We start from the raw sequence: 16,644 nt of genomic DNA, 5'->3' as shown, positions 1-16,644 counted from the left end.
TGCGACCTCCAGAGGATTCGACCTCCGGAGGGTGCAGCCTTCTAAATGAGTCACAGCTAGCGCTGGCTGTTGAATGCGCTCAGGACAGTTCGGACATTGCGGTGAAAATCAGAGGTAAAAAATTATATAAATACTGTTCAGTTTCTTGCACAAAAAGACAGACCGTTTTGTGTCTTTTCACGTCAATGTATCATCAGGAGCCGCAGGGTTTAATTTGGTTTTGTTTGTGTATGTTTTATGACTCTCAGATGCGCTCAGGACAGTTCGGACATTGCGGTGAAAATCAGAGGTAAAAAATGATATAAATACTGTTCAGTTTCTTGCACAAAAAGACAGACCGTTTTGTGTCTTTTCACGTCAATGTATCATCAGGAGCCTCAGGGTTTAATTTGGTTTTGTTTGTGTATGTTTTATGACTCTCAAAGCTGTGATTCCCATCAGCTGACATTATAGGACTGAGGTTTGAGTTAAAATCTCAGTTTGTGTTCTACTGAAGAAACAAAGTCACCTATATCTTGGATGCCCTGGGGGTAAGCAGATAAACATCAAATTTTCATTTTTGGGTGAACTATCCCTTTAATATGAGTCTAACATATCCTCCGCGCCCATCTGTGCATGTGTACTCAAGAGAAACCTGCCACGACGAATCCTCAGCGCCGAGCGCTAGATTGCAGGGAGCAAGGGACAGGAAGAGAGATAAACTCACAATAAGGGATAAAGGGATGGAGAAAGTGTGGAAGAGAGAGCGAGAGTATGGGTTAGAGAAAAAAGCACCCCGGCGAGAGAGCTGCGAGTGTGCTGGAGAGAGGAAGAGAAGAGTGGGAAGATTGCATGAGAGAGAGAGAGAGGAGAGAGAGGAGTTTACCCTGTAGGCTCATAGCTTTATTATTATAGTATGCGGACACTGATTTATTTGGCGGCTGCAGGCACCCGCACTGAAACTCATTTCAGTTGTACTGATGTATTTCAGTTGTACTGATGTTGATTCGCTCTCTCTCTCTGCTCTGGCTCTGCATTGTGAGCCCACTGGACTGTGTGCCACTGTTTGTCACCCCACAATGCACCATCAATTGCATGAAAATAATCACCACTGCTAATGGTCTGGGCCTGATTATTTGCCTCAGTGTTGGCGTTGAATGATGATTGTGTCTATCATAGCCCAGAGTAATGCAGCCGGCCAATCAGAGCTCCCTCATTACTGCACATGCTCACTCATGCTCAACGATTCATGTGACATTTCATAAACATTAAGGAACTGAAGTGGGGAAAATACTTAAATAGCACACAAGATTAAATTTTAAATACTTGAAATACTTGCCATTTGGTGACTGGTTGAGTGGACATGTGGAGTGTGATGTGGCTCAAGCATGTCTCTCTGTGCCATGCTGGACTTGCCTTTAATAAACCTCCTCCCATGAATGATTTTACTTGCAAAGGCAATCAGACATAAGATGTTTGTTTGTCAGATGAGCCAAAACACCAAAATCCCGGAGACTTTAATTGAAGGAGGTATTCAAATCTGTGCCGGTTATGTAAAAGTTATGAAAAGGTGTTTCGATAGTCATATGACTTCTTTTTTTTCTTAAGTGGAACACAAAAGGAGATGTTTTAAAAAATGTCTCTATGTATTATTGTCCAAAAACAACATTGGACCCCATTGACTTTAATTGTATTGGTAAAAACAGTCCTTCAAAAGATCTTCTTTTGTGTTCATGGAGAAGAAAGAAAGTCATTCATGTTTGAGTAAATGATGACAGCATTTTCATTTTTAGTGAACTTTCCATTTTAATTGCCATCTGGGTGTGTGTTTAATGTTTCATGTTTTGCATATATGATCTGTGATTCACAAGCGCTCTGAAGTGAAGTGAGTTTGTGCAGTCGGTGACCTCCCCTGGGGCGTGTCATTGTTCTAATCGCATCTGGGTTAATCAGAGAATCATCACCTCTGGTAAAGACCGCCGAGGTGCTGACTCCAGCATATGGAAGCCGGCGAGAAAGTGTTTATTTATTAATCAGATTTCTCTGTATCCCACTGAGTTTAATCACGCAGTCTGTGATCTCTGACTTTCCCCTCCCAGAATACATCTCTGTTAGCACAAGCATACGTGAATACACTCCTGCCATAGCCACTGCCCTCCGATGAGCGCTCCAGATCATAATTCTCCAAAGAGGCATCAACTTTGACACCAGGGAATGTTTGGGTTTTGTGTTTGCGAGGATTTGTCTCTGCCTGATGGCTCGAGAAATCCAACCCCCCTCCTCTGCTTCTCTCTGTTTCACTCTATAATTGAGCGGCGTCTCCTTCTCTGGCCAGAAGGCAGGCTTGATAGTTTTATCATTTAATAAGACAATCGACTATATCAGTCAGACTCTCTCTCTCTCTCTCTCTGTTTTTCTTTAAAGAGATCCACAAATGAAAACCCTGTCATTAACTACTCATCCTCATGTCTGACTTACTTTCTTCCATGGAACACGTATGGTGATTCTATTTTAAGAATATACTGGTGAATAATTTCAATGTAATGTCTTTGATAAAAGTATCATAAAAGCAGGCCGTGTGAACCATTCAGGCCAGTCATCAGTATTATTTTAGGATTATTTACAGTACTATTAGAGGTTTAGGATTTAGGATTATTTTACATGTACTATTAGAGGTTTTTATTAATTTTGTATGAGCATTTATCGTTATATTTTCAGTTTGTCTTTGGACTTTTATATTCCCTGTGTATGCTTTGCCCCTGTTTGCTGTGTGCCTTGTTTGTCTCCATAGTTACTCTCATTGGATCCCTTGTTTACTCATTGACCTTGCGTTCTTCATTGTTTTTTCCTTTAGTTATTCTATTAAAACCCCTGCATATAGATCCATGCCTCAGTCTGCTTACTCCTGCCTCCTGCATGTTATACACACACACACACACACACACATTTGATTTAAATTAACAACCACATTTTTTATAGTTTTAGTTTAAAATAACATCTCTGGATGTCATATGATAACTTTGTGTGAGGAACAGTCATTATTCACTGAAAGTCATTAGAGTTTTGTGAACAAATCATTCTTTTAAGTCAGATTTGTAATGAATTGATTGATCCAGTTCACAAAAAAAATAACTGATCCAGTTCTTAATTGCCATTAATAGCTTACCGGAGGTGAGATTATTTGTGAATAATGACTTCAGAAGACCTAAAACAGAGTGCACAAGTCAAGACTATTTTTTATGGAGCTTTTGCCTTTTTGAAGCGTGAAAGATTTAGTCCCCATTCATTGTGACTCAAAAAGCGACTATTACATCATTCAGACATTTTCCACAAAATAATGAAAGTTATATGGGTTTGGAATGACATGAGGGTGAGTAAATGATAACAGAGTTTTCATCTTTGGCTGAACTATTGCTGTAAACATTGGGATGATTCAGTACTGAGATTCCTGCTAACCAGCCAGGTTCCCCGGGGAAGCTTTACTCTACTCCACTCTTATCTACAGTCAAGTAGAAATTGAGAAATGGAGGAGGAAGGTAGCGATCACAAGGAGACAATGTAAAGCTTTTAATCTGTTAATGGAGGGATGGTCTGATTCATTTAATAGCTTGAGCGCAGACATTGTTTGGGTTTGTATTAAACATTTATGTGGCTAATGCAGCAGAAGACAATAGAGCAATCTTGACATTAGTTGTATCAATTTTGACCAGACTACAGGCTGATTCGCTTTTATATCCACAATACGGGGCCCGGGAGGGCCAAGGGCCCCTTTAATGCTAGCATACTTTAAACCAGTTATACAATGAATTATCTTTGTCCTGACAGGAATTAACTAATCGCTGCTCACGTTTACTGTGAAACTGACCAATGCCTGCAGACATTAAGATTGGGCCAAATTAAATTAAATATTTGCTTAAATAATTAAATATCTGCTTTCTTTCAATTCAGGAGTGCGATTTCGATTTTAATTGGCTACATTCCACAGGATGTTCAATTGGAAAGACAGAAAGAGGAATTGACTGAATTACAATTCAAATGTAATTTAACACATACTGTATAATGCATTTTGGGAAATGAAGTGTTCTTCCACCCAAGACCACAAAAGTTAAATGATTAAATATGAGGAAATATACACTATGGCTAACATCTGAAGTATGTCTTCACCAATTTGCCTTTCTGGTAAGAAATTACAGACATATGAATGTCTTTGAATTTCAGTTCATTTTAATTCTACATCGTTACAGTTCTTTATCTTGTTTCAAATTAATAAAAAAAATCATTGAGATTTAAAAAGGAATTCTCAGTTCAGTTCTGAATGATGCACAACCCTGTCTCACATTCACAGTAGCCGCTCGCTACATTCATTCACAGTAAGCCAACCAATCACTGCTCACATCCACAGTTTACTCACCAAATAAAGCACACAGTCCTTAGCCAAGCAACTCTGAATCTGTGTTAATAAATCAGGTTTTCAATTAGATTTGACACTCGCTCTTGTCCAAAACAAACTTTTCTGTTACTCTGGACAAAAAGTCAATTTTCCCCTCAAGTCCACTTAATAATTCACAAAAAATATCCCATATCTCATTATTTTTTGTGAGTATGTGATTTTATTCAATTTTTTCCCCCGAGGACATCGTCTTCATTCTCTTCACACATGGATATTTTTAGAAAATGCTGAAACCGGAACAGTGGCGCCAATACAGAAATTACTTGCTGACAAATCGGCGCAGGCTTATGTAAGAAATTGACTCTGATTAGTTCCACGCCTATCAAAATCCTTGAGGGTCAAAAGGTCAAGCAGACTCTCATAAACCTCGTGTAGGAGTCATCCATTTACCTGCCTCAGGTGAAGGTCTCAGATGTTACTGCTTACAGTGGAAATTTTTCATTGCATTTTTTCACCGCCCCATGAAATTAGTATCCACATATCACATTTTTTGTGAAGTATCCCATTAACCACAGCTCTGCAAAATGTATCAATTATCGCGAGCAAGGCTTTTCCTTCAGCAACATGGCTTTGGTCTCAAGTGGTGGCCATCTCTTGGGCAGAGGATTATGGGGTGGGAGGACGCTCGGGATTGTTGAGTCATGCTTTTTGAGAACAGGGCTGGAGGCGGCCGTGCATCTCCATGGCTCATAGATTTAAGTACACTGATAGGTTGTCACAGGAAACACAGAACACTGCACTGCAGAGAGAGAGAGAGAGATAGAATTGTGTTATCAATACTGTCTACTGAAGCGTGTCATAATGTGATTTTTATGGTACTTTCTGTATTAAAACCCTTAATTGAGTCACACACAATGGAAATGATCCAGAATCTTCCTCCTGACAGGGGTCAAAGTGAGCCATTTCACAGAACACAGTGAGAACAAAGAAATATTGTGTCAGACTGATCGACCTGTAGACACAGACTGAATCCATTTGTCTTTTGTCATTTCAGTTCTGTATAACCTGGTTCATTCGGGCTGCTAGGTTTCTGTAGCTCGGTTTGAATTGGCCACAGACAGTAAAAAGGTGGGTTCACACCAAGGACAATAACTATAAATAGAATATTATGGTGTGAAATGGTCCTTTATTTTTCCTTGTTTGCTGTCTGTCACGTCATAGCAACTGCTTTTGAGTTAAATGGAAATGCTAATAAGTGGCTTGGTATTATACACCTCCATGAGCTGAACTAACCTGAAAAAATATGATTACCAGGATACCATGTTTGTTCAATTTTATTAGTGATGTGATGCAGGCTAGGCAATCACGATATGAGGTCTCAGCCATTCCCCATTCAAACATACAGTATTATATGACAACAGCACAGCTGAGATGGCCGCTGAGGGGAGCGACATGCTTTAGAGAGACTGTGGTTCAGCCCAGTCCAGCCTGTGAGAGGTTTATTCTGTGAAGATCCCCACTGGTGTCTAGAGCGCCAGGCATCATTCCAGAACATCTTTATTTCATTACAGCAGTAGCTCAGCAGTCGGTCTGTGTCTCTCGAAGGCTCCGTCTGTTTCAGCTGCTCTTCCTACATCTGATTAAGAGACAGCACAACATCAATAGTCTGGATTCAGAACTAGTTTGACTTCTGCAAAGGCATTGCCAAAGCAATGGAATTTCTTAATGCATTACAGTGTCAATTAAATATTGATAAATAAAACAAACAAAGAGCAAATATAGACCAATTATAGTCACCAACAAAATTCAAAGTACCACCTAGTAACAGCATTCCCTCTGAGAGGCAGGATACATAAGCAAAAGTTTAAAGTGTGCATTGGTAATTTTGTTTCATGCACTTGCAATGACTAGAGCTTTTTTTGTGTTGTTTCCCAGTATAATTATCTATGCATTCTTACAATCAAGATATTTTTACTTGGGAAGTGCCTTAAGATATTAAGTGTTGTTTTCTCAAAAATGCATAAAAATTAAGTGGATTTGTGCTTAAAACAAGAAAACATATCTGCCCATGGGCTAAGAAAAATAAACTTAATTCAAAGGGAAAACACGGTTATTTTTCTTACCCCATTAGATATTTTTTTGTTGTTTTAAACGTAAACTCACTTAATTTTGATTGCATTTTCAGAAAACAAGACTTTATTTCTTTGGTAATTTTCTTGATTTAATAATGTTTAGTTGTTCATACAGTAAAACAAGTCAAAAATACTTTGAAGGTCTTAAAAAGGTATTACGAGGGTATTATAACTATTCTGACTTTTACACTATATTCCAAGTCTTCTGAAGTCATGTGATAGCTTTGTGCCATGAACAGACTTAAATTTAAGTTGTGACTCGATCATTGGGTTGAAACTGATAACCGAAGAAATTTGATTTGCTTTTGTGAACTGAATCAACTGATTCATTAAAAAGATCTGACTCAAGAATGATTAATTCACAAATCGGGCAACTCATGAATGGTTATTAACTCATTATGCAGCACTAGGGTCTAAATTGTTTGGGCTGTTCATTACAAAAAGTTAAAACATTTTGTATGAACCCCCTTTCATGGTCCTTTTTATGATGCTTTTTTGGTAATTTTAGAGCACCTGTCCTCATTTACTGTCATTATATTGATAACAGCCAAGAAAGTATTTTTTGTGTGTGTGTGTAAATAATGACAGAATGATAATTCTGGGGGTGAAATATTTATTTTTCCCAAAGAAAAAAGATGACATATTAAAGAGATCTTGTTTGTGTACGGCTGGGTCACTTTGCCTGCTAATGCAGATATGAGACAATGATTTGTTCGGAGAAAAAAAAAAAAACAGTTTCCAAACAGTATGAAAATGTCCTACAATCTGATTTCTCTCTTTTTCTCCTCAGACTCTTGCACTCTTTCAGGGTGTGTGTGTGTGTTTTCAGGCCATGAACAGACTTAAATTTAAGTTGTGACTCAATCATTGGGTTGAAACTGATAACCGAAGAAATTTGATTTGCTTTTGTGAAAGCTTTTTGTGATTTTTGCTTTTGTAAAAAGATCTGACTCAAGAATGATTAATTCACAAATCGGGCAACTCATGAATGGTTATTAACTCATTATGCAGCACTAGGGTCTAAATTGTTTGGGCTGTTCATTACAAAAAGTTAAAACATTTTGTATGAACCCCCTTTCATGGTCCTTTTTATGATGCTTTTTTGGTAATTTTAGAGCACCTGTCCTCATTTACTGTCATTATATTGATAACAGCCAAGAAAGTATTTTTTGTGTGTGTGTGTAAATAATGACAGAATGATAATTCTGGGGGTGAAATATTTATTTTTCCCAAAGAAAAAAGATGACATATTAAAGAGATCTTGTTTGTGTACGGCTGGGTCACTTTGCCTGCTAATGCAGATATGAGACAATGATTTGTTTGGAGAGGCCTGTGAATTAAAAAAAAAAAAAACAGTTTCCAAACAGTATGAAAATGTCCTACAATCTGATTTCTCTCTTTTTCTCCTCAGACTCTTGCACTCTTTCAGGGTGTGTGTGTGTGTGTTTTCAAACGGGTAGTTTGCTCTCTAATGGGGCATGTGTTTTTAATGTGCACTAAGCTCTTGCCGTTTGCACACTCTCATATTCGGTCCCCTTCATTACTTCTTTATCACCCCTCTCTCTCTCCATCTCCATCAGTTTCCAAACAGTATGAAAATGTCCTACAATCTGATTTCTCTCTTTTTCTCCTCAGACTCTTGCACTCTTTCAGGGTGTGTGTGTGTGTTTTCAAACGGGTAGTTTGCTCTCTAATGGGGCATGTGTTTTTAATGTGCACTAAGCTCTTGCCGTTTGCACACTCTCATATTCGGTCCCCTTCATTACTTCTTTATCACCCCTCTCTCTCTCCATCTCCATCCCCCCATCACCTGAACAGCACTTCTCCACTCCACTTCTTTCTTTTCTGTTGTTTAATTACTCTTGTTCTCTTTCTCTCGGTGCATTAGTATGGGCGTAGGGTGGTAACCGAAGTCTTTCTATAGGCCTACTTCACTGCTCTTGTGCTTCACTAATAACAGCCGCTGCAGTAATTTATAGTCTGTTGTCTGTTTTAAAGGCATCAGCATGTTTAATACACCTGCTCCACACAGTCACGCTCGTCTGGCCACTCTCTCCTTCTTCAGAGTGTCTCATCTCTCTCTCTCTCTCTCTCTCTCTGATGCTCGCTCATGCCATCACCACAGTCACTAAAATTCTGTCTTGCTGTTTTCCCCCTTTTTTCTCGCCTTTTGTAATTTTCCCCCCTCTTTGTTTCATTCTCTTCTCCTCTTTTCCCACCCCACCATCCATCTGCAGAACCTTGTGCATATCTGAGCTTTTTATCTCTCCGTCGCTCCATCCATCACTCTGTTTGTGTGCTGCTTCCATCCATTTTTCTAACTCTCCCCTTGTCATTAATTCAAGATGACATCAGATCTATCGCTCTCACTTCCTCTCGCTCTTCTCCTCTTTATTTTTTCCATCGGGGTGGTGTGGAGGGTCACCTCTCTCTCTGAGTACGTTCCAATCGCCCGATATTGTGCTCAAGTGCTCTTCTCAGGGTGTTCGTATGGAGTACAGTATGAAAGGGCATTTTGTCTATAAACAGGTTTCCGTCTGCCAAATTCCATGAAAATGTTTGATTTATGCACATATGCTATCAACTTCACATAAATTTTAATGTATAAGAGAAAGTATACGGAATGCTGAAACACCTTTAAAATATTCACGTTGAAAATTTTTATTAGGGCTATATAGTTTTTATATGTATTTTATTTATTAAATATAAAAAATAATGAATGAGTGAATTAATTAAAATGATTAAAAACAATAATGGGGTAACTGCAATATTTAGTTTTTATATATATAGTATTTTGTCTAGTGAACTGCTAGATATAGCCCAGTAGGCCTATAGGGAGCAGCGAACACTTCAGAAAGCAGTTTCTCTCTGTATCGCACATCTACACCTGGCCCTGCGACTACTGCTGTGTCTGGCTTGTTCTGTGGATGCAGTAATGGAGTCCTTGAACTCGTTAGCTGTGAACAGTCTAATCCCACATGCTTTCAACCCCCAACAGGTGCTGAGTGCAACCCAACACTCGTTTGTGCAGGATGGAGGGAAAGAATGCTGCAGAGAAAAGAGAACAATCTGGAGGGCTGACAGGAAGAAAGAGGGAGGCCAGTTCTCATGGGGAAAGAGCAGAGGGAGAAACTTCAAAACCTCCTCTGTACAATGAGAAGTTCTCACACATACACACATACACACACACACACACACAAAACTTCTGTCACGACTTTGTCGCCTTTTTTCTCTCCCTTTTCTTAAATTTTTTCTTGTAGGCATTTGTTTGGATCATTACATGTGAGCTTTCTTTCGAGGCTGCGTCATTTTGCCACAGCTGGTGGTCTCATGCGAGCCGCAAGTCTAAGTTATTTAGATTAGATTAAATAATATATCACAGTATTAGTTAACTGTGCAAAAAAAAAACATAGTTGCCAGGTCTGTGCAACAAAAACCAACCAAATGACCAATAAAACCAATCAAAAACCAGCCAAATGACCAATAAAACCAATCAAAAACCAACCAAGTGATCAAAAAATAAATAAATAAATAAAATAAATAAATAAATACACCAACACCAAAACACAAAATATTCCCAATTATGTGTTCTCAGAAGAACAAAGTCTGACAAAATCAGGGTCATTGACAAATGAGTTTTATTATTTACAAAGTAATAAAATACAGGACGTTTCTACTGAGGCAGGACAGGCTGGAGGGGGTTGATAATACAGTATATATATGCACACACAACCGTGCTGCTTTTCCTTCATATGTAGGCACATTACCCATAGTTACCTTATTTCTGCTGACATGCTATTTCATCTGTACATTCAACGTATCAAAAACCAACCAAATGATCAATAAATAAATAAATAAATAAAATAAATAAATAAATACACCAACACCAAAACACAAAATATTCCCAATTATGCGTTCTCAGAAGAACAAAGTCTGACAAAATCAGGGTCATTGACAAATGAGTTTTATTATTTACAAAGTAATAAAATACAGGACGTTTCTACTGAGGCAGGACAGGCTGGAGGGGGTTGATAATACAGTATATATATGCACACACAACCGTGCTGCTTTTCCTTCATATGTAGGCACATTACCCATAGTTACCTTATTTCTGCTGACATGCTATTTCATCTGTACATTCAACGTATTTAAATCATAACCACAGCGGTCTGTCAGTTTCCATTAAATATAGTATCCATCTGATCCTTTTTGACTTGCACAAGCAGTTTGTTGGTCAAAATCCTTACAAATCTAATTTTTGCAATATGTCAAATGCAATTTGGAGATTTTACATATTTTTGTATTTGTATGAGATATTATTTTAAACAATAATTTACTGAAAATAAAAGAACTCAAATACAAGAAAAAATACAAAATAAAAAAACACAAAAAAGTAAACTAACTAACTAAATATATATACATCCATATATACAGTATATATATATATATATACACACAGCAAAATCAACTCTGCTCAGAGTACATATTGTCCCAATCTGTTAAAGTAACACTGAAGCCGAGTTAACGTTAATGGGATAATTAAGCAATTATTAATTAATTGATGAGTGAGCATTAGTAAAGAAAACCTGCTGTTAATGTTGAAGATGAACAACAACTGCTCAGGCTTTTAGACATGAACATGAACTTATCACATAATCCTCAACAGTGGTAACGCTGCTTCAGTGTTACTTTAACACTCTGTAGATTGGGACAATATGTACTCTGAGCAGAGTAACTTTGGGGATTTTGCTGTATATACATATATATATATATATATATATATATATATAAAATAGTCTAACACAACTTAAACTTTTTTTTTTTAATTCTTACGCTCAACTCTGTGCAATATGTCAAATGCAACTGGAGAGCCTGCAGAAAAATGTTGTAAAATCAAATGTTGGCAAAATGGCATAATATAATTAAAATAATCACAATTTCATTAAATAAGAAAACAAGTAAAAATAAGAAAGACACCACTTTTCAATTAGTCTAATTGCGGAGAGGGCAAAATAACTTTAGTGAACATTTCAAACAATTCTGGTACCTCATGCAGATCTTATAAATCAGGTGTGTAAAATGTGTAATACTCTAATATAATAAAATCTGCAATATTTTTGGCTGTTCTGAGAAAAGCACGTTGCAAGCTGCAGCCAATTATTTTTCCAGCCATTTGAAATTTTTGATGTAATCTTTTAAAAGTTCCCTGCTGCTTCAAACGCTCCATCATTCTGGTCCCCAAAAAGCCCAAAATCACTGGACTTAATGACTACAGACCTGTCGCTCTCACGTCTGTGGTCATGAAGTCACTTGAGAGACTGTTCCTGCCCTACCTGAAGGACATCACTGGACCCTTGCTGGATCCTCTCCAGTTTCAATATTTAAAAAATTATCTAAATAGGTTCATTTTCATTACTGTTTAACATTAATGGGAATCTAAAGAGAATCATAAATATAAGAATAATGGGAGTTACAAAAAATGGCAAAAGTACCTGGACACATAACTGTAACGAGAATTAGCTGCTTAACTGTCATGAAAATAATGCCACTATAAAAAAATGGCAAAATAGACCTCGAAATATGACCTGGACCATCACCTGATTATACTCATAAAGTTTAGACAAAACCCTTTCTCATGCACACAAGCACAAACGCATGTGTTCCCACAGCGCACACACACCCGTGACACACTGCCACATCACACAGACTGGCTCCCACACACACGTTCACACACCACACGAGTGCGTGGCTGTTTACCCGTAAGTCATCGTGACGCACATCGCAGGGGTTAGAGGTCGATACTGAGAGCAGCTAACGTACAGCAAATCTCTCTGTGTGTTTTACTGAGGTGAATAATTTATGCAGCTCTCTCTCACACAAGGTTGTGATTCTACTTCATCACTCTCTCATCTACACTTCAAACTTCTGCTCTGATCTGAACAGAAATGCTGCCAATTCCTGTTCTTCCTCTTCGTCCTATATAACCAAATCCATTTGATCACTTCTGCTCTTCTTTCTTTCTTTCTTTCTTCGAGTCCTCCTTACTCATAGGAGTGAAAATGGTTCATATCTCAGTGGTTTCACTGCATGACAAGACTTATTTAGTTATTACATTTAAATAACATTGACATTTTATAAACTTTTCATCACCAATATTAAAATTCTACTTATGTTTCTCATTTTATAAGAAACATCTGAGACCAAGTTGATACTTAAAGTATAATATATAATTCACTCAAAAATATATATTTTTTCACCATAAAATATTTTATGTCATATGAAAACAATATTTTGGTGTTGATTTCAAACCGACTGACACATCTTTACGCAACATACATTTAAATGGAAATGAGATTAAAGAATTGAAAAATATGTTTATAATTCAATATAAATATTAATATTTAAATAGAATTTACATTTTATTTTATACATTTTATTTAATCCCCAATATTAAAAGTCTACTTCTTTTTCTCATTATTTAAAGAAATATCTGCAACCAGAAAAGATATAAAGATCACAGAAAAATTAACATTATTTCACTATCAAATCTTTTATGAGAACCTAGGGCATTTTGGTGTTGATTTCAAACTGATCATAACACATCTTCATGTGAAATATTTGAACAGAAATTAGATTTAAGAATTGAAATATATATTTATATATAATTAAATTGAAATATTACTACCTTTTTAAAACATTTACATAAAAAAAAATTCTTTCATTTTTTCCTTTCATCAATATTAAACTTTTACTTCTATGTTACTTTTGAAGAAATATCTGAGATCAAGTTGATAGTAAACATTATTTCATCATCAAATCTTTTATATGACACACTAGAACCAATAGAATTTTGGCGTTGATGTCAAATCTGTATGGGAATTAGGTTTATAGTTCATAACTGAGATATCCATGAGAAAGCAACCTCAGGGCAACTGAATTTCCCTCTGGGTTACATTGAAACACTGAAGGGATGAACTCTAGCAAAAACAGCTGATAGGATAATGTTGAGATATCAGACACCTACAATGTCAACCAACACCAGCAATGCTGACCTTTAGCATGCTATCTGACTATGTTATCTTCCTCCTGTTCCTTCTTCACCTGTTTTCCCCTCTCCATTAGATGGTGCGGTGTGTTAGAGCTGACAGCTTGAGATGGCAGTGTAGCCGCTGTCAGACCTGCAACACTGAGGATTGATAAACAGCAGCTGATGGTTCAAGGAAGGTGTGTGTGTGTGTGTGTGTGTGTGTGTGTGTGTGTGTGTGATGTCCTTGGACCAAACCTGCACTCCTGTATAGATTTTCTTTTTTCAGAGATTTCACAAGAGGGTTTGCATACGTGTTGCATTGGATTATCCCTGCGGCAGAGATTTCGAGTGAGACCTGTGGATGACATATGAAACACATTGTGAAAACTTAATGAGAGAGACAGCCAGAAAGATAAAACACCTGCAATGAGAAGAACAAGACAGTGACAATTAAAAAGACCCACAAGATAGAGTGAAAAGCAATAAAAGCTCTTTTTAAGAAGAGTTTATCCTAATCTATTGCAAACAGCCCACAAGATATTTTGTCTATTGCTGAGGTTATATTTGTGCAGCATCACACTGATAACCCCGCCCACAGTCAAATGTCATTGGTCTAAAATCATGCTGCACATAACTGTATATTAAACAACAAATATCTCAGAAAGTGAAAAATACAAAATAGAGCTCTCAACAAAATAAATAAAGACTAGCATCAATAATATAAGAAATATTTATTATTATTCTACATAAATGTGTCTATATTCAAATAAAATTTTAAATACATGTATAATTACATTAAAATAAAATGTATCATATAAAAATAAAATAATAATATTATTATTACATTATTAGATTTTAATATGAATAATTACAACAAATATATATGATATATTTTTTAATTAAAAACGTAAATTCATTAAAAAGAAAATACTATTTTAAATTAAAATAAAAAAATTAACTCTAAAATCAATTATTTTAAACGCTTTATGCCTCACAGCATTGATGTACAGTATAAAAAAATTAATATTCATTTTCACACAGTGTTTTTAAAGATTAACTTTAAAAACGTTAAAAGAAGAAATACGTATGCAGAATTAAGCATGCAAAATAAGCTGCAGATATCTAATATTAGTATAATATATATATATATAATACTATATCAAAATTATATAAATATCAAATGTTACTGTAATATTAAAAAAGATCTAATATCGACTGATTATGTATATGGTACACATTACCATAAAAATAGCGTCAGCTGCACTGATGTGTGTGTGTGTGTGTGTGCACGTGTAAGCTTGTGGGTGTGTTTTCTTTAAAGAAAGCACGAAAGGCCGAGAAAGAGGAAGAGGAGAAATGTAGGCCATTAGAAATGTGCACCCTGCAGAGGAATCGATCGATTGTCATATTCATTTGATGTCAAGCACAATCCCAAAGTTAAAGGCCTGTATAAATAATCATAATTACAAAAAGCTCACAGATTGCTTTCAAATACACCGATCAGCCGCTCTCTTCTGCCGGGGTTTGACGATTGATCTCTTAAGATTATTTGTGCGCTTTCTCTGTTTGTTTTATTTTCTTATTCTGCCGAACAGTGAGCTATATATTATGTTTCCTGCAATATCACAGAGCTGTGAGTAATGTGTAATGAGTAATGTGTGTGTGTGTGTGTGTGTGTGTGTGTGTGTGTGTGTGTGTGTGTGTGTGTGTGTGTGTTTAAATGAGAGCTGGTGTATCGCCAGGGGGTGTGAGTGAGAACAGGCCGCAGTAATTGAATCCCTGTCTCTGTGTCTGATCTAACCATTATAAAAGTCTCTCTCTCTCTCTCTCTCACACACACACACACACACCCACACACTTGCACATCTGCACAAGTCACACAAACACAGATTCAGCCTAATTAAATTTCTAGCGCACATCACTTGGTTTTGTTCTTTTTTTACTCTTCAGATGTAATTTTTACCTGAGGACAATAAAATAAACATTAAACGCATCTAACACACACAAATTGCTCCATTTTATAGGACTTTTTTCTCCGAGGCTGAGGGAAGTTCAGACTGCGGCAGAAGACGGAAGAGAAGATGACATAGCGGTGCAAAGTGTTTGCTGTGTTCATTCTCTTGATGTGTGTGTGTGTACTTCTACAGGTGAGTGTTCTGTCTGAATGTGTAACAGGTAATTCCCTCAAGTGGGATTTAGCATGTGCCTTAAAGGGATAGTTCACACAAAAATGTAAATTCTATTAGCATTTTCTCACCCTCACACTGATCAAAGCCTATGACTTTCGTCTGTGCAACACAAAATAGGATGTTTTAAAGGGGTCATATGATGCGTTTTCAATTTTTCCTTTCTCTTTGGAGTGTTACCAGTTCTTGGTGCATAAAGAAGATCTGTAAAGTTGCAAAGACTAAAGTCTCAAATCCAAAGAGATATTCTTTATAAAAGTTAAGAGTCAGCCACACCTACCTAAAACGGCTCGTTCTAACACGCCCCCACATGTCTACATCACGATGTGGGAAGATTTGCATAACACCGCCCAAATGTTCACGCAAAGAAAGAAGACGTAACTTTTATTCTCGCTGTAGTTTTGTTGTTTCCGCTGCCATGTCGTAATGACACTGTGTGCTTCGTTGTGAAAGCGAAACTACTTTGTTTGGTCTTCCAAAAGAGGACGATATCTGCTTCGTCATGCCTGGAGCTGATCTGTGCTGGTCGATGAGGAAATACTACAACTTTGCGCTGTCGATCGCCGGATCGGCTTTTAACCGTGGATGAAGCGGAGTCCAGCCCGGGGTCGTCACATGTCCTTCCGGACGCTCCTTCTTCGAAATCGCCGAAATCGTTCTCAAGCCCGTGCCTCTGCTCACTCTAATCCTCCGGCCGTTCCTCATACTAGCCGCCGGCCTCTGCTCACTGTAGGCCACAGTGTGTGACACTGTTTCATTGTGAAAGCGAAACTACTTTGTTTGGCCTTCCAAAAATGGACACGACTAGAAATCAGTGGTTAAGTTGTATTTACAACACTGTTCAGATGTGTCCAGCAGTTTTTTTTATGGAGGATGTTTCCTGATCCTGGGAGAGTAGACTACAATGCCGGCTGTTCTGACTCACAGACT

At 37.2% G+C, this 16,644-nt stretch overlaps 1 protein-coding gene across 1 annotated transcript in view; it reads left to right on the top strand.

The window, feature by feature from the left end:
* The first annotated feature begins 9,436 nt into the window (after nt 1–9,436).
* The window catches only part of LOC107559269 (bromodomain-containing protein 8-like), a 44,286-nt gene continuing 37,078 nt past the window's right edge, over nt 9,437–16,644 (top strand). Inside the window, exon 1 of the mRNA XM_016243021.1 lies at nt 9,437–9,649. Coding sequence (XP_016098507.1) covers nt 9,437–9,649 — 213 coding nt within the window. The remainder of the gene's footprint in view (nt 9,650–16,644) is intronic.

Source organism: Sinocyclocheilus grahami, unplaced genomic scaffold, assembly GCF_001515645.1.
Source record: "Sinocyclocheilus grahami isolate Dianchi unplaced genomic scaffold, SAMN03320097.WGS_v1.1 scaffold680.1, whole genome shotgun sequence".
In the NCBI taxonomy this organism is placed as follows: domain Eukaryota; kingdom Metazoa; phylum Chordata; class Actinopteri; order Cypriniformes; family Cyprinidae; genus Sinocyclocheilus; species Sinocyclocheilus grahami.
Note: the sequence above shows the minus strand (reverse complement) of the source record. Positions and strands in the feature narration are given on the sequence as shown.